Genomic DNA, 26,477 nt, shown 5'->3' with positions numbered 1-26,477 from the left:
GTGGAGAGACGAAAGTGAAAATGAGAAAGCAGCGAATTTCACCACCGAAACTTAACAACGGCCGTCCCCATTTATTCTCTCCTGCTTTTCAGGGCGGTGCAGAGCACAACGTGCCTGTGGTTATTTCAAAGATTTTCAAAGATCAAGTAGGTAAGAAAGTGTTTCATTTCTCTACTTCAATGTGGATTTGGGACTGGTTTTTCGATGCAGTGTTGAATGTCATTAATCAACCTGATGATGAAAATGTTAATGACATTAGAAAGAGACGCTGGATATTGTACAGGTGACATTAAAGTTCACAATGGAATTTTGAGCATTTTGAGAGCATCAATGATTTCCTTTAGAGCAAAGTATTGGGTGAGGAAATGTTCAAAAGTCAAAGAAAAACGAAGAGTGAAGAAATTGGGTGAATTTGGGGAAATCAAAGAGAAACATTAAATTTTGGTCGAGGGGGAACATTTGTGAGAGAAGAGGGCGGTAAAAATGAAAGCAGAAGAGCCTACTACTCCCTTAACGCAATTACAAAGCATCCTCCATTTTGCCCTAGCCTAGCTTAGCATAAAGACCGGAAACGTGGGGGAAACAATTTGACTGGTTCTAAAAATATATGCCTACGTCCCAACACTGACTCAGTTCATCAACGTGTCTTTGTTCAATCCGCATATGAACATCAATCTGTGATTTGTACTGGTTGGTATATGAGAGTACCAAACCTGGTTACCTTATTGACTCCCCCAAAACATCAAGTGTTAAAGTATTTGTTAGAAACAACTTCACATTCCCCTTTAATTTCCCTTAAGTGGTTTTAAGCTTCAAAAAGCAACTTATTCCAATTATATTGTCTCATATATGAGGAGTGACTTATTATTTATAGAATTATTTGCAAACAAACCATGTTTTTGATGGCTGCATCATTCCAATAAATGGAAATGTTCTGAATGCGTTTTGCAGATATTGGGCATGACTCCAAAGCATGTGTTTGTAGTCATTAAACAAACAAGACGCATAAGTCACCTTTTCAAGTCTTTGTGCTGAGCTCGGCTAAACATGTCCCGACGCCAGCTCCATGACATGAGATTATCGACCCTCTCTTCTCTCTCTCAGAAAGAAAGCAAATAACCCTTTGCCCCCGAAAGAAATATGTTGACGCACTGTATGTCTTTAAAATCAGCTTTTTTTGTTTGGACTGTTATACTCCCACTGGCAGACACTAGAAGATGAGCTGTTTTCAAGTAAAATAGTGAAAAGAAAAGTAATAAAAAGTATGAAAAGAAACACTGAAAGGGAATAAACAGTCACCAGATTGGAATTTACTCACGCTGTTTGCTAGACGGAGAAGAAAAGGCTTAAATCATGTTCGTCAGTTAAATTGTAAGAACTGATGACCTCTCGCTATCCTGTTGGGATGCAATATCAGAGCCTCATGTGAGTGAATGATTTCCATGTAATTTGTCCTTTTGCCCACATCCCTCTTAATACCTTTTTGGGATACGAGAAAATCATGTCTTCATATCCCGGGGGCGGTAAGAGCCACTTTCACAAAGCTTTACAAATCTTTTCACAACAGGGCTCTCATTGTTTTCCTCCCATGCCGCTGCAAATGAGTTTATATCCTGATTAGTTTCAAATTTCATGCTTTCCCGTGTTCTTTCTCTGAGCTGACGTTGCCAGAGATTAGTCGGACAGAGACACTGCTTGCTATTTCCACCACATTACCATGTATGAAATGAGCAATTATTTTCTAATGTTTTCATTAACCTCTGACACGTGACAACTGACGCCTGCAGCCGATCAGACGGGGAAGCTATTCGTCGGGGACGCTGTGTTGCAGGTTGGTACATCGGTTCGTGACTTCATTTGCTTCGAGGTTGATCCGGGTCACTGCCAAGAGTGACAACTTGTTGCATCTCAATTTCAACCCGCTTCTGTTTTGACAGTGTAATTTCATTTACAAAATGGGGAGAGACTATTTTTTTTTTCTTCATTTGAGGTTTAAACTGCACGGCATTAATCAAATGAGTCTTTTAATGTCTGTGCTCATCATTTTGTGGTCAAACATATTCTTCTTTAATTCTGTGGTAGATTAGTCACAAGGTCTATAATCATCTGTGTCGTATTTAGTAATGCCGTTCATTTAATCTTTTAAAAAGTTAATTTGAATCTGTCTGGCAGGTTTATTTGGCGTGCTGTTTATCTAGATAACCCAGTAGATTCATCGGACAGCCAAGCAATATTAATACTCATATTGGAAGTTATTAGGAATTATATTATGACTTGTTATTGCTTCCACCTTTTGGATAATGTGTGTCATATTTATTTGCAATGACTTTGAATTGTCACACTGCAGAATATTGCATCTATTTGCATACCATAAGCCATGGCGGGGGAGGCAGCAAATCAGGGGAGGGTAAGAATAAGATAGGAGGGAAGATACACTTTCTATTCTAATATGAAATAACATCAATGTTTAGCTGCTATATGGCAAAGGGGCCTTGAACACAGACATGTAAAGACCCCTGTGGTGAAGTTGTTTTGTGTCTTTGTGTTGTGGTCGTTTTGTGTCTTTGTGGTTGTTTTGCATCTTTGTGGTGTGGTCTTGTTGCCTCTCTTTGTAGTCGTTTTGAGTATTCTGTGGTCATCTTGTGTGTCTTAGTGGGCGTGTTGCGTCTTTTCATGGTCAATTCGTTGTTTTTTGTCGTCTAGTCGTTTTGTGTCTCTTTGCGAGTGATTTGCCTCTTTGTCGTTATTGTGTGTGTGTGTTTGTGATGCGGTCTTTAGGTTTGGTGTGTTTGTGTTGTGTGCTTTTGTGGTTCGTTTGTGTTGTTTTGCGTCTCTTTTATGGTCTGTTTGTGTGGATCTGCACCCAATAGACCCTTTCAGTAGGCTTTAACGTTTTACAGAACACTTGGTTCGGTTCATATTCCGGTTTCAGTACGGCCAAAAAACAAACCAACATTAGAATGTGTTTATTTCATTTGTTTTAGACAGACGGTACTGCAAGTCAAAGATAGTAAAAACCCTCTTGCGCAGGACTGAGGTAGCATTTTGCCCATTGGCAGCCTTGTTACACTATTTTCATGATAGAAACCAGAAAGGTTCTCTAGTCGAGTACAAAACAATAAGAGTGAGCCAACAAACAATAGGTGGTGTACGCAACCAATGGGCTGTAGAGCATCGTAAAACACGCTTTATTCACGCTAAATGAAAAAAGAAGCAGCGACATTGCAAGCAGTCGGCTCAAAGTCGTCATAGAATACACTCGATACAATCTTACCACAAACTAAATTAAACTCATCAAGCTGTCTACTTGCCGAGCAGGGGCTGAGTTGCAGCGAAGTACAGAAGTGTGTTTGCTGGTATTTCCGTTAGCTGTTAGCGGTTAGCCAAACACACACAGTGACTACAATGAAAGTGAGCCACAGAGCAACGGCCAACAGACGTATGTAGCACTGTGTGTACTGGTACTTGCTTAAGAGTAGTGAGCGAAAAGTCAGCAGGCAGTCAGTGGCAGTATAACGTAATGTGTAAGTCACCGCAACCACGAGAGGTCCTTGAGCTTGCATCCACAACTGGGCGCCGGAAAAATATTATGCAGTTTGCTGCAGGTGTGGAACGGAAGGGGGAGGGGATTGCACCAATCATATTCCACCCCTGGCCACCCCTCTGGCCCTGTCACTGCAGTGAATGAGCAGAGAGATGCTTAATTACACACTTCCTGTATAGTTACTTATATGCTTTCCCACTCTCTCTGTTGGTTTTCTTTAGGTCAATGGCATAAATGTAGAGCCCTGCACACATGAGGAAGTTGTGAGTACATTTGTGATTAACTGTTGAAAAAAAAAGCCAACGCACTGCTCCATCCATCCATCCATCGATCCATCCATCCATCCATCCTCCGTGTTGCAACGCCAACAAGCAACAATCTCAGTTGGCATCTTGACATGAGGCTGTTTTCCTTTTGGTTTTGAAATCGGTCACTAAAGCTGCACAGGAGTTGAGTTTGGCAGCGTTTTTATACATGGCACTCTTTTTCTTTTTCTTGCTCAATTTCTCTTTCAAATGTAGCTTCTCTCATCGTTAAACATTTCCTTTATTCTGTGCCACCATCCCCCATCTGCCACACACTCACACTCACACTCACACTCACACTCACACTCACACACGCACACGCACACACACTCTTCCCATGTCTCTTGTCACTGTCTCCTCATGCAGCCCCAAACAGCTGTTCACTTTATTCACCTCCAGAGCGTCAAAACACATAATGAGCAGTTTCTCTTCAGAAGAAAATCCAGAGCTTTTTAATGGCAGGCTGTCCCACTTGCAGCACTGACAGATGCTCGGGCTCAAGTAAGGGCTACTGCACAGTCTTTGACAGGATAGTCAGGGATCTGATGGCAGATGTGCGTTTAGGGTAAGAAGCGGTGACCTTGCACGTTGGATATGTGACACTCGAGTGTCTCATTTGCACTTTTATTGTCTCTCTTCCAAGATGCACGGATGATAGACAGATTCATTATTTTAATCCTCTAAACCTAACCTTATTTGAATGCCTCTTGGACTCAGCATCTTTGAGGGCACATTTTCTACCACTTAGACATCAAATAATCAGACATTTGGAGCCTAAGTACTTTTTGATATCAGCTGTCACTTTGCTGACCGAAACGCCGGCCTTCACGTTCCGCCTTTTGACGATTTATGTGAAGCCACTTCCGTCAGACTTTAACTTATGACTACATGTTCTCCCCTCATCTCCTCTTATATTTAGTTTGCTCAGGCTTGTGTACGTCTCGACATGAATGTGGCTTGTTTCATTTATACAAGATTAAGTTCTTATCTCGCCGCATTGTCACAATCGTTCTCTCTCTCCGCCCCACTTGCTATCTATCTCAATCTCAATCCGTCTCTCCCTCTCTCGTCAGGTTCACCTCTTGCGCACCGCAGGAGATGAGGTCACCATCACCGTTCGCTACCTGCGAGAAGTTCCATCATTTCTAAAACTGCCTCTAGGTAAGAGTCCTGTGGTTTTGCTGCCACAATAAACTCCATTGCGTCGAGCATTTTTTGGCCGATAAAGGAATCGGGCCACGTTTACGGGAGATTGTCTTTTAGCGCGCCCCGACGCTTTAAAGCCGCTCAATAGATGAGCATTTATTTCAAAGTAGTAAATTGTCATGCTCAGTGGCCTGAGGCGAGCAGTAATGTCAGGAACACCCAGAGCTGCAATCCCCTGCTCCTGTACTTACTTCCAGCAGCTTGAAGAGTTGAAAACACAGATTCTAAAAACCATCCATGTGGAGCCGGTAAAAGGTGAGAAATCAGGTACGCAGCTGAGAGAGGGGAGGAAATGATGGCGAGCAATAAAATGAGAACTTGAAGCGGCTCTGAACACAAAAAGTAAATTTGAAATTTGGGGTATTTTATGAAGCGCTGTTTTAAAGTTAGATGGGACTGCTTTGACATCTGAGTTCATCGTTTATTATAATCCATTATGAAAGTGGTTGTCAGTTGCAGCTCTATTTGAACGTCTGTGGTCAGCAACCCACCAACTGTCATCTGATTTTAATGCAAATATTACTAAATTGTAATTGGTGCTCAGAAGTACGTGAAATCCAAACACTTTTTCTTCTCCACAGCTTTCAACCACATCTTGGTGTTTTCCTCAACGGATAGAGTTTACTCATTCATCTCTATGACAACTAAGTAAACTCCATCTGGTGAGGAAGACTGTCGGATGCAGTTGAAAGCTTCAGAGAAATCTAGTAAGTAGACCTTTGATTGTGGAGAATCTTCAAAATTGATCTACTAGACTTTTACAGTAAGAGTTTGAAATTCACTAATTCATTTTCGTTCTGAGACTCTGTATGCTAAATATGAATAAAAATGCAAATATAGAAGTATGGCTCACTATAAAGACACAGGTAACACAATATGCCTCGTCTGGCACACAACTCCTGCAACTTCTCATTTTTACACTTTAATTGTACGGATTGAAACAAACAAGATGTAACGTATTCATTATTAAGCTTTAGAGGTGCATATTTTTATTTCACAAAATGTCAAACTATTCTTTTAATCTCTCAGGTAACACGACCATGACAAATGTGATGGGGAGGATCATGTAGCTCATGGGTACTTAACGTTTGGGGCATCGTCTGTTCACAGTTGTGTGTTAGATACAGACTGCTAAACCACCAAAAAGTTTTGTGTCATGAATGAGCTGTAAGCTAAAATGAATGAAGATGATGCATTGCAAATTGTTTCAGTCACCACCAGCAAGCGTAGTGATCGTTTTGCACAATTTACCAAATCATGAGAAGCACACAGATGTAGAAAACTGATTAATACTAATAGACGTGCATGAATATTTATAGCTCACTTCATAAACCACCAACTCTCTCTCCCAAATTCAAACTGGGAGCGAGCGAGAAGTCTGGCCCTCATCTCTTCTGGGTAAGTTAACATTCATAGAAGGCGTCTGTGCAGACACGCTCAGCCTTTTTTGCTGCAGGGTGTTTGGCCGGCGAGTCGCGTTTTGTTGCCGCTAGAACAAAAAGGTTCAAAACGTATTGTCTCTAAGCCACCCTTTGTTTCACTTTGGCACAAATGACAAGCAGGAGAGGCCAGGAGCAGTCTGGATCTAATGCCAAGCTAATAACGTATCAAAGAGCAGCGTTTGTCTCTTTAGGATTCTGCCTGTGAGACGCACCGCTTAAAGGCAGGGCAGCAGAATAAAGTCAATACCGGGGCCATGGTGTTTGAGGCTTAGGTGTAACTCTTGACTTGTTTTCTTTGTTTCTGAAGATATTAGATGAAACATGAAGATGGACTAAATGTTTTGCAGGGATTCTGCAGAAGCCTGTTTGTAAAGAACATGTCTTTTTTGTTTCTCAGGTTCTCCCGGGCCGTCCACCGATCACAGCCGAGTGTCCTCGCCACTCTTTGACAGCGGCTTACATCTAAATGGAAATGGCAACAGCGCGGTAAGAAAGATCTATTTGATATTTCATGTACGCTGTTATAAAGTAGCCCCTTCACTTTGTGTTACCGGTGTGTTTTGACAGAATGAAGAATTCCCTGCTTATATACAGTGTGATTGCTAAAATGTCACTTAAACCAAACATTAAGTCCATTAGGAGTCCATTAAGACTGCCTGTGCCATTCATTTTGACCATCTATCCTCCTGCTCCTTTTGTACCACGATGCATTGTGTGTGTGTGAGGCTTCCACTAGTGTGTGTGTCCACACACACACACACACACACACACACACACACACACACACACACACACACACACACACACACACACACACACACACACACACACACAGCTTGTTGGGGTAAAGTATAGCTGAGTAACACTGGGATTCATGTGAGAGTCACAAAAGTCCAGGGCTGAGCGATATATCGATATAACACCGATATTGTGATTTGAGACTAGATATCTTGTTCGATTTTGGATATTGTAATATGATATTATGGCATAAATGTTGCCTTGTCCTGACCATTCTATCTATTCTATTGTTTGCATTTAGCTGTTTGATTTTTATGATTATTTATCAAAGATACCATTGGCTTTTTGACGAGGGCACCAGTGCGATGCTAACTTCCGCGGGTTGTCATCCCTGCACCACTCTGTATAGCAAGTAAAACAAGTAATTACGGTCAGTTTACATTTTACTAGTAACTTGCCACAATGACCGAAGGATGTTTACGGCCTTTTATGGGCAGAAAACACAGTTTCCTTACTGTCCCCAGCAGTCCTCTTGTCCATTAAACATGAATTGTTTCTGTTTTGGTTTATCACTGAAGGATGTTTGAAAGTTGATGTTGGCAGCAGAATCCGAAAACAATCAGCTCACAATGAGCCTCACTGCATTATTGACTAGATTTCACTTAACATCGGAATTCAGGGGGAATAAAAATGCTACGAATCAACTCTATTCATTGGCTATAGAGACTCAGTTTTTATCATTCTAGCTAGCTTGGCAGGGCTAACCGCTAGTGGGGAGGCAGCAGCAACAGCAGCGCTATCTGCTGCAGCCTGAGCCTTTGTGGACTGTGGCTCGTACAAATCTGCTTTGACTTTGACATGTTATTAAATGTGAATTAATCCATAACGTCCTCTGCGCAGGACGCTGTTTGGCTCTCCAAAAATGTGGGAGCCAGCCCTGATAGCTGACTGCTGTGGAGCTGATCTCTTGGCAGAGGGAGGAAAATTAAACTTATCTCAGCCAAACTCTCCCTGTTCGTAGGTCAGAGGGTAATACGAGTAAACCAGGGTTGTCGATCTTTCAAGCATTGATTATGTGTTAGCTGTATCTACAAACTGTCCCTGTTTTCATAGCCACACAGCTGGAAGAAAATTACACAGTTGAATATGGGGAATTCCACCTTTTTATTATACATTTTCCATGTCATGTCTACAGCCACACGATCGATGTGTGACACCGTAGCAATACAGCCTTAGAAATGCCTCCTGTGTAACGCCACAGCAGTCCAATCAGCGACTGGGCTCTCTCAGGATTAAAAGGACGAAGTCTAAATCGTCCATTTCGTTCCATGTTCTCCTGCAAACATGTTATTAGCTCCCTGACCTTGCTCGATATAAGAGTGGAGAAGGCTGTGATTACCGTGTATGCTGCTGGGATGATGTAGTGGCAGCTGATTCCACGGAGGGATATTTCAATCATAACAAAGCCTGTGTCAGCTCTTAACCCGAATCAACAGGACAAAATCAGTACTGGCTTCCAAGAATCATTTGGTAAATTCCCTATATTGCTATCCCCATCCTAGAGAAAAGTGTTCAGGTAACACTCATAATGTCCCAATGATATCTATAAGTACATAGGTACAACTGTGTCGCGCTTGCTGCAGAAATATCAAGGGAATCGCTCTTGACGTCTGTACGCAACGTTTAGCCAGAAGTGCACTATGAAGCAGTGGAGAATAAAATAGATAATTGTTTGCTTTCTTTCTCTAAAGCCCATCCTTCACAGTTTTAATAGTAAGTCTTGAGAAGGCTGCACATTAATATGGTTATCTATAATGAAAAGAGTAGCCATGAAGACAGCATCTCTGGGCTGTCATTTGACATGAATAATTCAGAGAACGCATGGAGGACAGCAGGTGGCCACTTTAACCTTTCATAGATAATCTAGATTTCAAGTGTTTCCATTTAAAATCCTTTGCAGGAGTTGGAGGCCAAACATCCCTGTGCACCACAGGCCTTTGCATGGTCTGCATTTATTTTGATTTCCACTATGTGCACTTGGTTTATCTGAGGTCAAAAAAAAAAGTCCATGACACATGCCTACCTATGCAAAAACCAAACGAGGCATGATGACTCAGTGCGACATATCGGGTCAGCCGGCAGCAGGGATCTTTACAATTAATTCTCTGGTTGAAGTTGAAGACTCGGTGGCTGACAAACACAATTAGCCAGGCGGTTTCCTCCCCACAGAAATGAGATTTAAGCAGCGAAAAAACACAAAATAGCAAGAGCAGGCCTCCAGTTAAAGTCAAGTGAGATTCTTCTTGCCTCACAAATAAGGACTATTATGTCAGTGGTTGTTTTTGTTCTTTAGAGTAATTGCTTGTTGTGGTGTTTTTTTCTCTCTCCCCAGTGCAGTATGAGCCCTGAATTCACTTTAATGTTCAGACTATAATGATATGAAGCCTCCAGATTTGCAGGAAAGTAGGGCAACTCATAACTTTTTTATTTTTTTCCACCAAAAGAAGAAAAAAAAAAGACATTGCATGCCATTACGAATTCTGCATCCTGTTATGGGAAGGGTCATTAAGCCGGAGCAATGGTTGGAATGGTAAATGACCTCAGACGTACTACACAACTTCTGCACATTCTGTATCGTCGAAAAGATGAACTGGACGTTTCTAATTTATTTCTTCAGCTGTTGACTCTGGCTTGAGCAAGGGTTATAATTTTCTCATTTGAGAATTGTCTTCTTGAAAGACTAGAAATGTGTCTAACTAATTTAAAGCTGCGCTGCTAACTGATGCAAAAGAGTGTATCATGTGAAGGGTTTCTCTTGTTATAATGAACCCACTGAGAATCCTCACCAAGCTCTGCAGCTCCCCTGAGCTCTACGGGGTGTTTTAGCCTCGTTCAGCTCATTGTGTTCATTTTACGGCCCGCAAATCAAACGCTTTTGGTTCACTCCCATTGCTCTCATCAGCTTTGTTATTAGGGCTGTAACAGTCCCATGTATTCCAAAGAACCGTCACGGTACGGAGGTTCATGCAGGACACGTAGTGTATGTACTGTAGATTCATGCACGTAACGCCGAACCAAAATGAACAAGCGCAAGTTCCACCCGCAACCTTTGAGCCATACGACGTTGGCAACATTCGCTGAAGCCAGCACGGCGAGTTGATTGGCGTGTGAGTCAGTCACACCATGGCGAGCGCAAATGAAACTCTGGGGTTGGACGACACGGCTCCGCCTCTGTGTGCTGTTACACCCCCAAAAAGTCCTGAGAAACACCACTTTACTCTTACCTGCCCCAGCACAGTCATTCAGACAGTTAGCAACTAGCTAGCGGACATCGCGGAGCATTTCACTTTTAAACTATTATTCTCTGTGGTTTTGTTTAATTAAAATACCAATGTCCCTTTTAAGGATACTTGTTATGAGAATTACTTGTTACATTCATAAAACACAGAAAAAAAAGAGATTTGATCTCCGTAGCACAGCAGGCTGGCAAGATTAGTCACCAAATTGTTTGAGTGCACGCTAACTTGCAATTCAACAAATGGAGAGACTTTAATGCATCGCTGCTGAAGCTTTAATGTTCCTTTTGATAAAGGTTGCTTGTGCTAGAGCTGATGGTGAGACCGGCTGTGTGCCAACTCTTCTCTTCAATACCTTCCTAAGTAATGTTGCAGGCCACATGCCAGGCCCAAGGCTGTGCACGGGGATGTGTTTTTTACATAAACCTTGGTAATATTCACAAAAACACGCATCACCCAGAGACATATTAACACTCATAGAGAGGTATGAGCAATGCTCCGTGCATCCCTGGAACTATTGTGCCAAATGTCACCACAATTATTTTTTTCTGAAACATTAGCAGTAAATGCTTTTGATTCGAGGTCCTCAGAAGGACGGACTTCTTCTAGACTCGCCATTTTTTCATTAAGGCTCAACAAACACACAGGGAGAAACGGTAGAGAGAGTAAGAGACAGCAATTTCTCCACTCACAGCAGACCCAATAAACGCCAATGCAGCGCAGCCACAAGGGGCACAGTGGGGTGAGGCGCGTGATGCCCCCATTTTCTTGACAGAAAAAGGCATTGCTTTTTTTTTTAATGCTCATATCGCTCTCTATTCCTGTACATTAAACTGCTGGATGCTGCAAGGCCAGCTGAGTTCCTCCATGGGGGAGCGGAGGTATTGAAACTCATTCTGGAAATGTAGGAAAAAGTAGTCAAAAAAGGGGGGGGGGGGCAAGTTCAGAGACGGTTGAAAAAAAAAAAAATAAATTGCCATATCTCATCACAAAAGGACTCCTCCAATGCTGCACGGCAGCAAAGAACACCACTTTACCTCGTGGAATAATGTTGTCATGCAGACAGCTTTACAATGTGTAGCCCAGTAATAGTGTAATGAGCTCTTTCTCACAGGTATCCCTTATAAATTACTTGTAGGAACTTACCTGCGATCTAAATAATACTAGCTAATAGCTTTGCTTGGAAACACAGTTTTACTACACGTTCCATCTCGTAGCTTTTCTACCACTTTGGTCCAGACTGAAATAGCTCAACAACTGTTGGTTTTATTGTCATTAACTTTCGCACATTTATGGCCCCAAGAGGATGAAGCCTACCATGACAGCGCAATAGGATCGATGCCTGACATTGAAACCAAATTGAAAGCGCTTGTTTTTATTTAATTGCTGAAATGTCAGATTTAAATCTATAAGGACGTCTGGGATTAAGTTGATTGATGTATATTGAAACAATGTTACACTAATTAACCACTAGAAACCAGACCTTCTCGTGGCATTTTTCTTTATATATTACAACCGTTGTACAATATGTTATTGTTCTCAACATGTAAAGTTAAAAAAAAACTTTTGCTTTCATAAAGAAACAAAATTAGCTCTTTAACATTTGCCAAAAACGAAAGGACACGAAGGATGTGTTATCTAATAACATGAAATGTCCCTTGGAATATTTACCAAACTATGCTAACTGATCAAATACTGCGTATAAAGGGAAATATAATATTATAGTCTTGCAAATTATGCAATCATGCGTTCACACAACTCAACATGGCAACAGCTGAGTTGGCACTCTGAGAGAGTGACTTCATTCTCTGCTCTCGACAACATTACTTCACTACATCTTTGAATAGCAAATAGTTGTTTGCTGCTTTATTAATGCTCATTTTCAAACATCTCATTATGCAAATCAAAGAACAGATTAAACAAAACCAAACATCATTTTCTTCATAATTTGTTTTATTGAGGCTAAAAAGGAACATTAAATACGGATCCATGGTTTCTCGTGCTACACACTCTCATGACATGTAGTCTTTCATTACAGTCTCCTTAAAGGCCTGCCTTGCATTCCCACAGTGGACCGTTTGTAGTGGTGGAAGACAGTTTTCTGTAAATCACCTTGGAAGTCCAACCTTGACAGATTAGAGCGAGATAGTGGTTGGTAGGAGGGCTTCAGGGGGTTTACAGAAAGTAACTTTCCATGATGTCATGCACTTTTACTGGACTGAATTGTTATGTACGTTATGTGCTTGTACAAGTTAATACAGTCCAATCACATGCAAAAATACGAACAATCACGGCCTCAAACAGGGCCAGAGATCATTTTTACTAACTGACAGAATAATGCTTTTCAATTATAGTGCTGCCAGTACTCGTGAAAAGCTGAGTATGGGACTTTCTTGCACGTTGTCGAGACTAAAGTGTGGTCGGTATAGCTTCTGAGGTAGATTCCGGTATCCTTATGAGAGCACGTATGAAATGACTTTGCATTGCTGGCGAACAAGGACATCCTCATCTCTCAGCTTTTACTTAGAATTCATTTCACTGACAAGTGCAAGTTAGGAATCTAACAGTCTCAAAGGAGGTGTCAGCACACAGCTGGAAATATTGTTAACATCAATCCTAAAAGATGAACCCACACCAGGTTTTGCTTGAACTGAAAAGATGCCGAAAGATGTTTTTGAAGAATTTCCCTTGTATGTTCTTTTGATAGACGCAACTTAGACGTATATATATATATATATATATTTATACTAGTTTGAGCACAACCAGCAAAGATGACATTTAATAGTACAGCTAACCATGTAAATATATGTATCACCAAATTACTCTATATTAAACCGTACATTACTTGGTTGTTACCTTAGCCGGCTGATGTTAGCATTTACCTTAAAGTGCTGCTTTGTCAAAGTACAGCCTCACCGAGCCGCTAGCATGGCTATACCCATTCGTCCTCAGATGTCTACTGTGACTGACCCATTGATGACAGTGTGTCTTGGTTGTTGTTGCAATGCAAGAGAATGTCATGGTGGATGTTTTTCCTCTCCGAGCACTCGCACGACTGAAGCATCTTCCTCCTCTGTAGGTGATTAGAATTCACCAAGCTTTGTCGTCAGGAGGCTCTCTCGACATTGAAATGACTGATATGATTTTCCTTTTCCGTTGCACCCTTGGTCAATTTATTAATTTACATGCTTTTAAATAATTATGGTTCACCACGGAAGTATCAGAATTCCTGGTGGAGTGTTAGAATGAATGAAGAGCAACACTGCGGCTTGAGTTCCTGTTTTCCGGCTCCTCAGTAGAAGCACGTCAGTGTAAGCCACTCGGGCCGCCTGATGGTTTTCAATGGTCTGCCACCTCACCGACTGCACTTGAGGCTCAGCTAAAAAAATTTTGTTCTGGGTGGATATAAATGGAACAACGGGTGATTTCTTCAGAAATGTAGTAATTACTAGTGAGGAGCTGACAGGGTTCTGCATGCGACATGTACTTCAGCGACAACATTTTGCAGAGGTAGGCAGTTTGTCGCTTCTCACTATTCCACCCCAAGGCTGTTTTAATGCTCTGATAATATGTTCAGACATTTTGAACGCAGGGGAAGGCAGGTGATTTGGTTATTTTGTGATGAACACACCTACCTGTACTGTGTGTATAATGCTACAGGGGCTACATCAGGTGGTGTGTCGTTGTTTTTGACGAGTCTTGGGATTTTGTGCTGACGGGTAATCTTTAGCTACAGGAATGGTTCACTGTTTGATGCTGCTATAGCGTCACTCATTTCATCCCTAAGCTTGTAACTCATTAGATAATATGTTATAATGCATCTGTTCTTCATTGAGTGCGGTGTGATTTGCATTAAAATGGCACTCTTCCAGCTATCAAAGCTTTTTTGCAGAATATTGTGCTTCAGGACCTTTGGAATGGATGCTTTCTGATGCACCGCCATCAGTCTCGGAGGGTGTTTCATTAAACTTTTACATTTTGAACATTTTTATAGAGGCATCTGAAACACAATCTGGTGCTCTATGCTATGAAGCCACAATTCTGACTTTGATATAAGTAGTAATCAAAATGGTTTAAGATTAAAAGATTGCTCAAGTATAAACATCCTCTACCACACTTTTTATTAAAATTGATACAAGTTCTAAACCAACCAGATGTGCTTTAGAGTCCATTATAAGCAAACTTAAAAAAGAGCTGTTCAGTCTGCTTCAAAGCTGTCCTTTCAGCATCATATATAAGTCTCTGAGGTCTGGTATTATTCCCGTGGTTACTCCTTTACTGGAAAGACCTAACCTCTGTCCTCAAACTCTCAGCAATAACAGACCCATTTCAAATCTCGCCGTCATGTTTATACTGTTAGTGGTGGCTAGCAGCATAGATAGCAGATGGCAATCTTCTTGATGAGTTTCAGTCAGTTCAGATCCAAACACTACCGTGGTAGCAAAGGACTTCTCAACTAACAGCCATTGATTGTGATCTTACGTCTATCCTGCTATTTTTAGATTTGAGTGACACGTTTGACAAGTCATAGAAATCATGACAGTATCGTCGGTCTTAAGGGGCCGGTGCTTGCCTGGTTCTGCTCATATCAGAGTAACAGTACACAACAGTGCACAGTATACAAGTGTTTTATAAATAATACTCTATATCTTTCTTCTCCAAGTTCAAACATGGTGTTGCACAGGGATCAATACTTGGAACATGTATGTGCTAAGTGTACAGTCTGCCAAAGCTGCCAGAATTCTTACAAGATCTAACAAGTTTGATCATATAACACCTGCCCTAATGTCTTTGCATTGGCAACCAATACAAGTGAGGGCTGATTTACAAGGCTTTAAAGGGACTAGCTTCTTCTTCAGTCCTCCAGATACTCCATGAATGCAATCACGTCCTTTACGTTCTCCTAAACGTACTGGTAATTTAACTGTTTCTTAGAATAAAATGAATATATTTTTATTACATATTTTACACATATAATATTGTGTAAATAATGGTAAATGGACTGTACTTGTACAGCGCTTTTCTAGTCTTTCCGACCACTCAAAGCGCTTTCACACTACTTGTCGTCATTCACACACTGATGGCAGGGGCTAAGTGACACCTGGCTATCAGATTCTATCACATTCATATACAGGCCTCAGATCAGACGGATGCAGCTGATTCAGAACGCTGCTGTTAGAGACTCACTAAGACCAGGAAAGTAGATCTCATCAATGCAGTGCTCAGATCTGAACACTGGCTTCCTGTTCCTCAAATAGTTAACTCTTAAATTCTATGGATGGTTAACAAAGCCCTGAATAGTTTAGGGCTAAATTACATTTTTTAATTAAAACTAAACATGGAGAAATAGCATTCGGTTTTTATGCACCACAGATCTGGAGCAAACTCCCAGAAAAGTTCTGCACTGACTCTTCAGGGCTTAATACTTTTCTCAGCAATGAACCGTTATTTTATTTCAGTTATATGCAGGCTTTAAGCTATTGTCAAAAATAAAACTTTAGCACAAATGACTTGAATGGGAGACACTGTTTATAAGCACAGAGTGGCCTATCAAATGCGATATGAGCAGTAGACTGCTAATGAAGCCAAAGTAGTGTTAGCCATTATAGTTATAGTGTAATGATGTAAAGTGCGTTCTAAAGTCTTGCCTGCCGCCACGTGTATCGCAACCGTCAGGAAGTACCCATAACCATGCCACATTAACACATTTGTTATTGCTAGAAGCCAGGCACATTCAGGCTGCAATTTCAGCTTTTTCTAATGCTCATTTACTGCCTATGAAAAGCCTGAATGCACCTGTGTGTTTGCCACAGTCAGAAGCTCATACTGCAGGCCCACTGTTTTCAAAAATCCATTAACGGCTCTCAGAGACAAACTGCTGCCAAGATTAATGTAATCCATTCATTTAGAAAAACTGTGTATTTTCCCCTACCATGCCTTATTAATAACACCACTAGACTTCAAGAGACATTGGACGTCATTCACAAACAGTGTGCAAATCCGGGATTCATCAATATTTCATTACCTGAATTTGTTCTAACTCTGCGAACAAATTTGGAAACTGCCTCAGACCATGCGTACCCTCAAATTATGAAGTCTCGACCCGTTCTTTTTATGTATACACACACCTTTTTTTAAAGGAGCTGTATTTAACATTCAGTATTTAACATTCAGAAAGGAGCTGTAACATTCTGACCTTTAGTATAGCAGCAAACGATTATTATCTATGCAAGGATATCATGGAATAATGTTCTACCTGAGCAGAGAAGTCACTCTCCCTTTTGTATGTGTTGTCTCAGGCTGCGCATGCTTTTAGTGCATGTTAGTGCACGTGAGCCGCTGCTCTGCCGTGCTCTCATACGGGAGTAACAGACGATAGCACCATCCTGACCGACAGCGTTGTGGCACCCACCCTCCGTTTCCCCCTCAGGTAAACACCGTTAACTCTGTCACTACTTTCGCCATAGTTTGCGCTGTTAGCGCTGTTAGCGCCGTTAGCGCTGTTAGCTATGAGCGGCCAGCTTGACGTCGACATGTTGAGAGCTGTTGAGAGGCAACCAAAATGCTCCCAATCTTCCCAGATCTTGCACCTTTCACTAAATGCAAACACATATTGTAACCGCATTAATTATAAAATGCTTTCATTGACAACAATATTTAAAATCGTTTTTATTTGATTTCATCCTCGATTGTTTTTTTTTGACTAAAATATATATTTCAAAGCTTCAATTGAGGTTTTCGAATGAAGCTTCTAATGTCTGTCATATTTTATGATGCCGTCACACAAACAAATATGATTTGATGTTGTGGTTATGTCAATGTGATTTATGGTGCTGCTCGATTGCTGCTGTTCGATAAAATCCTGTTTTTGAATTTTAGAAATGATTACCTCTTAATCTTTTTTTCAATCAACTCATGTTGACTTTTGGGCTTTACAATCTCCTGGAGTTATTCTAAATGTTTGGGTCACTCGGAAACAATGCAGCCACCACCGAAATCTAATATTACACATAGTATAGTACTAAAAATATAGCCTCATTTGTTACAGTAATACAGAAATAGCAGAATATATAGAGTAGTGTAAAAAAAAAAAAAAAGCTGTGCCGTGTTGATCTAGAATTGGAATGTCAACATTATGAATGAAGCTTCAAACCACTCGGTAGAGCCCTAATGCAATCCTGAAATAAATAACCTCCGGGTGAAAGTCCTTGCTGGATGTCATTATTGTCACCCTCATTTCTCCCACTTATGGATGATCCTCTTGTGGAGAGGCACTCATCTCGGGCTGACAGATCAGTGGTCATTGTCCTCCTACTCCACCTGTTTCCTTGTTTTTCTTCTCGTCTTGTACTTTCTTTTTTTGCATAAACTTTAATATCAAACCATTTCTTTTTTTAACCTGAGCCACAGTCCATAGCGTCTTTTAAAAACAAATGTAATCTTCATAACTCTTGTGGAAACACTTGGGAAAAATGTCTTTTTTCTGCCTCCCACCTCGGACAATATATACATTTCTTCAGTATTTCTTTTTCTTTTCTTTAACAAAAACGTTACTACTTTATCCATGATAAACTTTGCGGCAAGCACATTTCCTTATATAGAGAAATGGGAACGTGGCAGCAGGCTGATTGCGAAAACCCGGCACAGGGTTGGTAATTCAGAATTACTCTGATTGCTTACAATGTCATCTTTTGTCAGTACTGCTTATCTCATTATTGTATTATCTTAGTTTTGGACATTGGTCATTTTCATGAAGCATTTTTTTAAAATACCTATTAATTTTTTTGGCCTCAAATTTCTCCATAATTGCAGCCAGAGAAAAATAGAAAAAACGGTACTAAATCTCATATACCTCAACATAAATTGAAACTTAATACACAATTTAAGAAAGCTAGCTGCAGCATATAGCAGCAAAACCAAAGTGTGTGTGTCTTAAAAGGAGAAGATCTGAACTCTTGATGTATTTGAGCGATCGTTTCATTACAAGATGGTGAGATAAGATAATATCTTGTGTGTCGGAGATGATGTCTTGTACATAGGAGATAAACTTGATTGTTTTCAACCAACATTCCCTGCAAAAAAAAAAAAAAATCACTTTGCTTTTTAGGGCTTCCTTAGCAGTCATAAAGAGGTCAAATATCTATGTGTTCAATTGTATGCATAGCTGTAGAAAATATAGTCTGGCTGTCACTGCTGTGGTGTCATTGTGAAATAAAGGAAACGTATTTAACTTTTTATAATTAGCCATTAAGACAGTGCTGCTGGTTGTAATGTTGATTGTAAAGTGATTCTACAACCTCAGGTGAGACAAGCCCTCAGTGAAAAGACAGTGGGAGTATCTGGGTGTGTGTGTAGTAGTAGTAGCTGGTCAAGGCATTTATTAGGCAAGGTTGAAGGTGCAGATTTTACCCTTGAAGCAATTCTCAGTGTCAAAGGCTCTCATTTTGATGTCTACGTACTGCCACTGATTAATCCGGGTCAAGAAACAAATTCTTTGATCATCTAAATGGTGCAAGTGTTTCATACGGACCACATCCTCCGTGATCAAAAGGAGCGGGAAGCTCATTGGCATTGTTCATGTATTCCACGCAGGCTCCATCACCCCCTTCGCCCTCAGCTAATGAGCCAAAGTATGAGAAGCGCTGGCTGGATGCCGTCTCCCTGCCCTTGTTGATGGCCAGAGTCTCCAGATACAAAGCTGGCACAGATCAATTAAGGTAAGGGTAATCCAGCATGATATAATTCACCTCCAAGGTACAGAGTTCACTGAGCACAGTTGTAGGCTTAGCAAGCACTTTTCATTTAAGCGAGGGGACGTTAATGCCAATATCTATGCGCAGGCATAAACAGCTTAAAAGGTCACCGCAGCTGTGAGGCTCAGGCTCAGAAGGTGTGACTGTGAGAACACTGGGCGAGCTTGTTAATGCATTTGATTATTATGCCTGTCCTTTTTGGTATCGATTTCCATGCATACAGTATGTTTTATTTCTAAGGTGAGGGACAAAGAAGAGGTGGATTGTTTGACAGAAATTACAGACGGTGCTACTAACATTTGGCAACCATTACTTTCAGATATCGTATAGCATGCTACTATACAAGGCTGAATCACATTCAGTTATTTCAACTCCTACATAATTACAAAATTGGTATTATCAAAGTCTGACAAGTGTTTTTTATATTTAGATAACATTGCTGGTCTAAATCCAACCTGTTTGGTTTTAATAATACACTAATATTCAACGTTAAATAGTGGTGCCATTTGTTTATGGACGGAGTAACAATGCATGGTTGTATGCAAATATTGAGCCGGATGAAATACACAATTTAATCTTTACCAATTGTCTTTTATTCAAATTAGAAATGATTCACCTTAGTCAGTTTTCCTTATCATTTCCTGCACTCTTGCGGAGTAGAAGTCTCCTGCTCTTTCGGGTGTGTCTAGTTGCACGATTCAGGTACATAATGATAAATAAACAATGGAAGTGTGCGCTGCAGAGTTAATTAGAAATGTTTATTAAACTTGTTTATTGGACACGTCATTGGGTATTATCCAATTCAAAGCCACAGGCAGCTGCCCATGAAAAGGTAAAACGCCACACTCTGTACCAGCGTTTCTCAACCTTCTTTTTTTTTTCCAGTCGCGGCACCCTTTAGAAAAATGTCAAGTCACCCCTGTTTATAATGTAGTAACACTTAACATCCTTCCGATGGCCCACGCACACGCACACACAGACACACACAGACACACACAGACACAAGTGGTTGTTATGAGAGAAAGAGACAGAGTACAAAATGCATAAATGTGCTTACTATTCATGGGAAGCCTGAGGATGCACACAACCGCCCTATTCATGCAGGGATGGATGAGAAGCTGTCACTGAGCTCCTGGTTCACACATATAAGCCAGGGACTAGGGCAGCAGAACTGCATTGGCGCTACTTAGAAATATTGGGTACTCCTTCTCCAGGGATATCTAAACCTGGTCCAAAGCTGTGTCTTCAAATTTAATTTTTAATGTGCAATCTTTCTCGGTGTCTGCCAGTTGCTCCTGCATCAGCAGTGGCAAGTCTTTTGCGCTTTCCAGTGCACATGAACTCCAAGGGTCACGGACCCAGTCAAACCGCTCAAAAGAGACAATGATGGCTAAATATCTCCTCGAGATTTTTCATATCCTGATATAGAGACAGTATAGAGTCTGTACTGTAGGAAATGTCCTACAGGTGAAAGGTTGTATTCAGCTCCAGCACAGCAACTCCAGATCAACATGTTTGTCACGTCTGTCCGCTCTAAAGCAGCTGACATTTAAACCTGTGGTTACACTTGTACTAAAATCCTTATGGTACAAAAGAATAGAGGTGGAGCATGCCAAACGCATGTCGGATCATTGATAATTATAGTAATTACGTCGGTAGCTATAATAGCACTTATAATCACCATCATTATGAATAGGACGACAAGCATCTAAAGGAACCATAAAGGCACATTGAAAAATGTATTTTGATTGATTGATGTACTGTTGAGTCAGTGAGCAGCGTTCTTTATAACTTTAGAAAGTAAGTACACCAAAACAAAACTATTAAAGCAAATATAAAACAGGCCAGGACACGATACAGTCTATACAGTGTATAGTATACAGTGTGAGGGGAGCGAGCTGTCAAATTAGCCCCAAGTTAGCCTGAGCAAGAGCACTCTGCTAGCTGCTAAAAACAGTTACACTATAGGAAACTGTGTATATAGTGTGACGACCCCGCCTCTAACATCGTGGCTGATTGCCTGATGCAGAGCACCTGGTTCTGGAGCATAAAAGCCCTGCTCCAGTGTTGCTCTGCCCTGGTCGTGCTCTGACATACTTGGAGTGATCTCTGCCAGTGGCTGCCGATTATACTTTGGTTTGGTCTTCTTTGGTTTTGCTGACAACACCCCACACTTCATCCCACACACATCCATGCTCACACTACTGATATACTGACCGACACACTTCACAAAGGTAATTACTTTCTATTTTGTTAACAATAAATACGTTAATTTACCACCACCACCTGTGTCTTGTCCATATTTGTCATGGCCTAAGAGCCGGGTTGTGACAAATTGGGGGCTCGTCCGTCTTTTTTCCCGTCTTGTGCTGGGGCTTAGCGTTTAGGTCAGCTGGGCGGTGGAGTGGAGCTGCTCGTGGAGGGATCGATTTGAGGGATCGGACAGCGGTTTGGGGATAGACCTACGGGGTGAGTTGCGTGTTTTCCGCATGGGATTTGTTTTGTAGTCTGTTTTGCCCGGACTTCGTGAAGAGAGGAGGTTCGTGGTTGTGTTTGTGCTGCAGCGGGCCAGATGACTCCTGCGGGTTGCTCTGTGCGTTTTCTGTCAAGGTGGTGCGGAGTTTTCCCTTGTAGGCTGTAGCGACGTTCCCCTTTGGGTTCGTTGAGCTGGTTTGGGGTAGTGCTGTGGCGAACGTGGTTGAAGCTTGCTTGGGAGCATGGCCGTGGTTTCAGGAGAGTTGCTAGCTTGCTAGTCGCTCTGCTAAACCAGCGGTCTTCAGTGCATAAATACCCACCACAAGTAGCTGCATGAAGACTAGGGAGGAGCTTAGTTACCTGGGTTGATCTTTAGATAGCTGGGGGACTCCAAACCGAGGTGAGGATTGCTCCTCATTGCGTACAAGGGCAAGCGCTGTGGCATCTATCTGGTTCGGCTGTGTGCAGAAACGTAGTTTTGCTCGTTGTGTCGTCGTCGTTCTGAATAGTGGAAATGTCTGTGGTGGAGGCGTTCATTGCCGCTCCGTCTCAGGAGTCCCTGGATACATGCACGAAAGAGCAGTTGCTCTTGATTGCAGAGCATTATTCGGTGGTGGTTGTAGGAGATAAGCGTATCAAGGAGAACATTAGATATGCTATATCGTCTAAGTTGGCAGAGATAGGAATTATGTCTGGGGGTAAACAAGAGCCGTCTCCGATTCCTTCTGCTCTATCATTTCAGACTCTTGGGCTATCGTTTGAGCAACAGAAGGAGATTCTGATGTTGCAGATGGAACATGACAAAATTAAACGTGACTCTGAGCTGGAACATGACAGAGTGAGACATGAATTGGAAGTCAAAAAACAGATAGAATTGGAGAAAATCCGCCAGGAATCAGAGACGGCGAAGATAGAGCTGGAGAAATATCGTTTGTCTCTGGTCAGAGATGGCTTGTTGTCCGGTGAGGGTCTGGGCGAGCGGGTGTCCAGGTCTGCTGGGGACCGCTTTGACGTTAGTAATTTGCGTTGGTTACCGCCGTTTAATGAGAGGGATCCGGACACCTTTTTTTTGTTGTTTGAACGGGTAGCTCAGGCTAGGAACTGGCACGATGCGGACTGTGCGCTTATGCTTCAGTGTGTCCTCTCAGGGAAAGCACAGGAAGCGTATTCTTCTTTGAGTCTGGAGGATAGCTCTAGCTATTCTAAAGTAAAGAGTGCTGTGCTTAAGGTGTATGAGCTGGTGCCAGAAGCGTATCGCCAGCGTTTTAGGTCTTCTGAGAAGAAATGTGGTCGCACCTATGTAGAGCTGGTAAGGGACCTATCGACGCACTTTAAGCGATGGGTAACTGCACTTGGTGTGACGACTTTTGACGATTTGTGTGATTTGATGGTTTTGGAGCAGTTTAAAAGTGGTCTTCCAGATCGTATTGCAACATATATCATTGAACGGGAGATCACGACCGCTGCTGAGGCGGCTGTGACGGCTGATGAGCACGTGTTGCTTCATAAGAGCAGCTTCAGAGAGTGTCCTGTGGCTCGCGGTGGTTTTGGTGTGCGGGGGAGTGGTTTTGACGCAGGTTCGCGTGAGATGCGGTCAAAGACGGTTGGATTTTTTGGATCGGATCTTAAAACGGGTGTCAACTTTGACAATAGTGATACTTGTAACTATTGTCGGGAGGAAGGACATTGGAAGGCGGATTGTCCGGTGTTACAGGCTAAAACGAACGGCGGGAGAACTAAGGTTTGGCCGGCTGCTTGTGTCGCTACGGTTAAAGACAACGGCGGTGTTGCTGATGGGCTTCAATCTCACTCTTGTGGCCAGGATGTTTTGGCAGCCTATGCTCCTTTCGTACGCGGTGGATTTGTGTCACTGGTAGGAAGTGAGGTGAAGGTCCCGGTTACAATCTTGAGGGATACCGGTGCCTATGATTCCTACATTTTGGGCTCTGTTTTGCCTTTGTCTGAGGATACTGGTGACTGTGTTCTCAGTCGTGGGATGGGATTGGAGGTTCTCCCTGTTCCTTTGCATAAGATGGTGCTTGACTGTGAGCTGGTTAAGGGTGAGGTGGCTGTTGGGGTGCGTCCGGCATTACCGATCGAAGGTATACACTTTATTTTGGGCAACGGCTTGGCGGGTAGTAGAGTGTGGACTGACACTCCTCCGGAACCAGTGATCACATGTTGTCCAATTGTTTTTGTGTCTGACGAGAGCTCCAGAGTGCTGCCAGAGGTCTTTGCATCCTGCGAAGGTGCACGTGCTATGGGCAAATCGGACCCTGATGTGTCATCTGACGACACGGTTGGGATAGTTTTGGGGGTCCCACCTCTGTCTGAACTTCCTGTGTCACTGTCACACAGTGAGGTAGTAAAGGGGCTTCCATGGTTGATGTTGGCTGCGAGGGAGGGCGTACATGAGGGTACAGGCGTCAGCCCAAAGGTGTTGATCTTTGGACATTCTGTGTGGGGTCTCTTGGCAGGGCTGAAAGGTGGTTGTGTTGGTACTGAGTTGCCAGTGAGTCTCACAGTTGACTACGTGAATGGTTTTGGACGTATTTTGTTGGTGGCTGGAAGTATGGCACGGGGGGGGTCGTCTGTGTCTCGGAGTGAGATGGAGAAGTTGTGTGACCAACGTGCAGAGCCTGATCGTGGTCTCTAAGGTGGGCGTTTGGGGTAATTTGGAAGCACGTTGTAAATTGGGCAAATTGCTTGGTCTCTCACCTATATATTGGCTAGTCACCAGTGTGACATTCCAACTTCATGTTGTATTGTTCTATTCGAGGTTGCAGATGATTGGGTGGGGAGCTAGAGGAAGGGTAGTGTGTACAATGGCCGTAGGTTGTGCTGTTTTTTTTTTTTGTTGGGTTTAGTTCTGCTCTGTGGGCTGGCTGGCATGCCGGTGATCCCCTGGGGACACCGACTTTAAGGGGGGGGGGGTGTGACGACCCCGCCTCTAACATCGTGGCTGATTGCCTGATGCAGAGCACCTGGTTCTGGAGCATAAAAGCCCTGCTCCAGTGTTGCTCTGCCCTGGTCGTGCTCTGACATACTTGGAGTGATCTCTGCCAGTGGCTGCCGATTATACTTTGGTTTGGTCTTCTTTGGTTTTGCTGACAACACCCCACACTTCATCCCACACACATCCATGCTCACACTACTGATATACTGACCGACACACTTCACAAAGGTAATTACTTTCTATTTTGTTAACAATAAATACGTTAATTTACCACCACCACCTGTGTCTTGTCCATATTTGTCATGGCCTAAGAGCCGGGTTGTGACAATAGTAACAGACTCTACCACAGCAGGTAACCTGCATAAGCAAGAAGATGGAAAAGGAAGGACCCCGTGAAGGACGGAAGACATACAGTGATAACGCACTGCTTCTGGCGGTCAGTAAGGATGAAGCTTTTCATCTGTAGCACAGCCCACATGACTGCTCACATACCTCAGACTTCCCCTCAGCCTCCAGGCTTTATTTGGATAAAGCAACAATCCTGTAATACTAATTCTGCCAGATGTTAAGTCCAATCAACAGTTTAATGACTGCTTTGCCGCAGAGTAAGAAATATTGAAGGAGTGTATTGATGAGATTTGGAGCTTAGTCGCACTAAACCCTGACAACCCAGTGCTGAATCTGGAATAGCATGGAGTTCAGTCAATAAGGAGCCCTGGAGGTAGCGAGCACGTCAATATCAAGAGTTTGCTCTGCAAAACATGGCCGACATGGGTATATCAGGATGCACAAATACAGATCAGATCACGGTGGATCTTAACGGGGGTCAACAGCTGAGAATCTTTGACAAGATGATCTCAGAGGAACGTGGTGAGACCTATTGTTTGTTTGTTTATATCATTTATCATTTCTGTTCTTAATATAGTGTCGTGATCCGACGATTAAAATGTGTCATTTTATGAGTGACGTATACAAAATATTGTGTAGTAAAAAACTGTTTGAACTTGATTAGAACACAGCTACAGACTACAACTGAAAGTTGCTGTGGCTTTATACCTTCAACACTGATAATTCTATTGCCTTTCACATTTGCCAGAACACAAGGGAATTGTATCTCTTGCTTACATGAACGACGAGAGATAACAGTTGTGAGATTAGGGGAGAGGGAGCCGAGCAATGAAGAACCTCTGCTGTACAAACATTGGATCTTTTCACATTTTCCCGGTTAGCAGACTAGCAAAGGAACTTCAATTATTTCTTTCTTACTTAGTTACTTTCTATTTTATTTGTTTATTTTAAATTAATGGTGAGAATCTTATATATTGGACCCATTGCATTTAATTTTTCCTCTGACTGGTTTATAAATAAGTAAAAATAAACATTCTCTATTGACCACTCCTTAATTTCAAGTAGACATGTGTGCCTACTAATTTTTCATGTCAGTGGTTTTGTTACAGTTTGAGCTCTGGAAGAAGCATAGAAACACATATTTGTTGTGATGTGTTATTTCTCTATAAAGGTCTGCTAGCACCAGACTGTAATATTGTGAATTTAGAGGCAAAATCGATTCATCCCAGGGACAAAATGAACCTGTGTGATTCTTACGCGCCACGTTTACCTTTGGTCTCAAGCAGATTAGCACCTTTGACCAATAGCAAGCTGTCTTGACAGTGCTGACCTTTTGAGGGGGAGGAGAAAGCCCCCAGTAAGAGCGCCAAACTTTGGAGCAAACTTTACATAGTGGCCGAATGGCGGATTTGCC

At 42.1% G+C, this 26,477-nt stretch overlaps 1 protein-coding gene across 1 annotated transcript in view; it reads left to right on the top strand.

Moving 5' to 3' along the window:
• sntg2 (syntrophin, gamma 2) overlaps positions 1 to 26,477 on the top strand; it is a gene marked incomplete at both ends in the record, with an annotated part of 79,316 nt that overhangs the window by 22,859 nt on the left and 29,980 nt on the right. The window contains 6 exons of the mRNA XM_079174726.1: positions 93 to 150; positions 1,788 to 1,831; positions 3,766 to 3,807; positions 4,923 to 5,010; positions 6,895 to 6,983; positions 19,124 to 19,248. Coding sequence (XP_079030852.1) covers positions 93 to 150; positions 1,788 to 1,831; positions 3,766 to 3,807; positions 4,923 to 5,010; positions 6,895 to 6,983; positions 19,124 to 19,248 — 446 coding nt within the window. The remainder of the gene's footprint in view (positions 1 to 92; positions 151 to 1,787; positions 1,832 to 3,765; positions 3,808 to 4,922; positions 5,011 to 6,894; positions 6,984 to 19,123; positions 19,249 to 26,477) is intronic.

The sequence above is a fragment of the Pholis gunnellus genome (genome assembly GCF_910591455.1).
Source record: "Pholis gunnellus genome assembly, chromosome: 15".
NCBI classification, from domain to species: Eukaryota; Metazoa; Chordata; class Actinopteri; order Perciformes; family Pholidae; genus Pholis; species Pholis gunnellus.
Note: the sequence above shows the minus strand (reverse complement) of the source record. Positions and strands in the feature narration are given on the sequence as shown.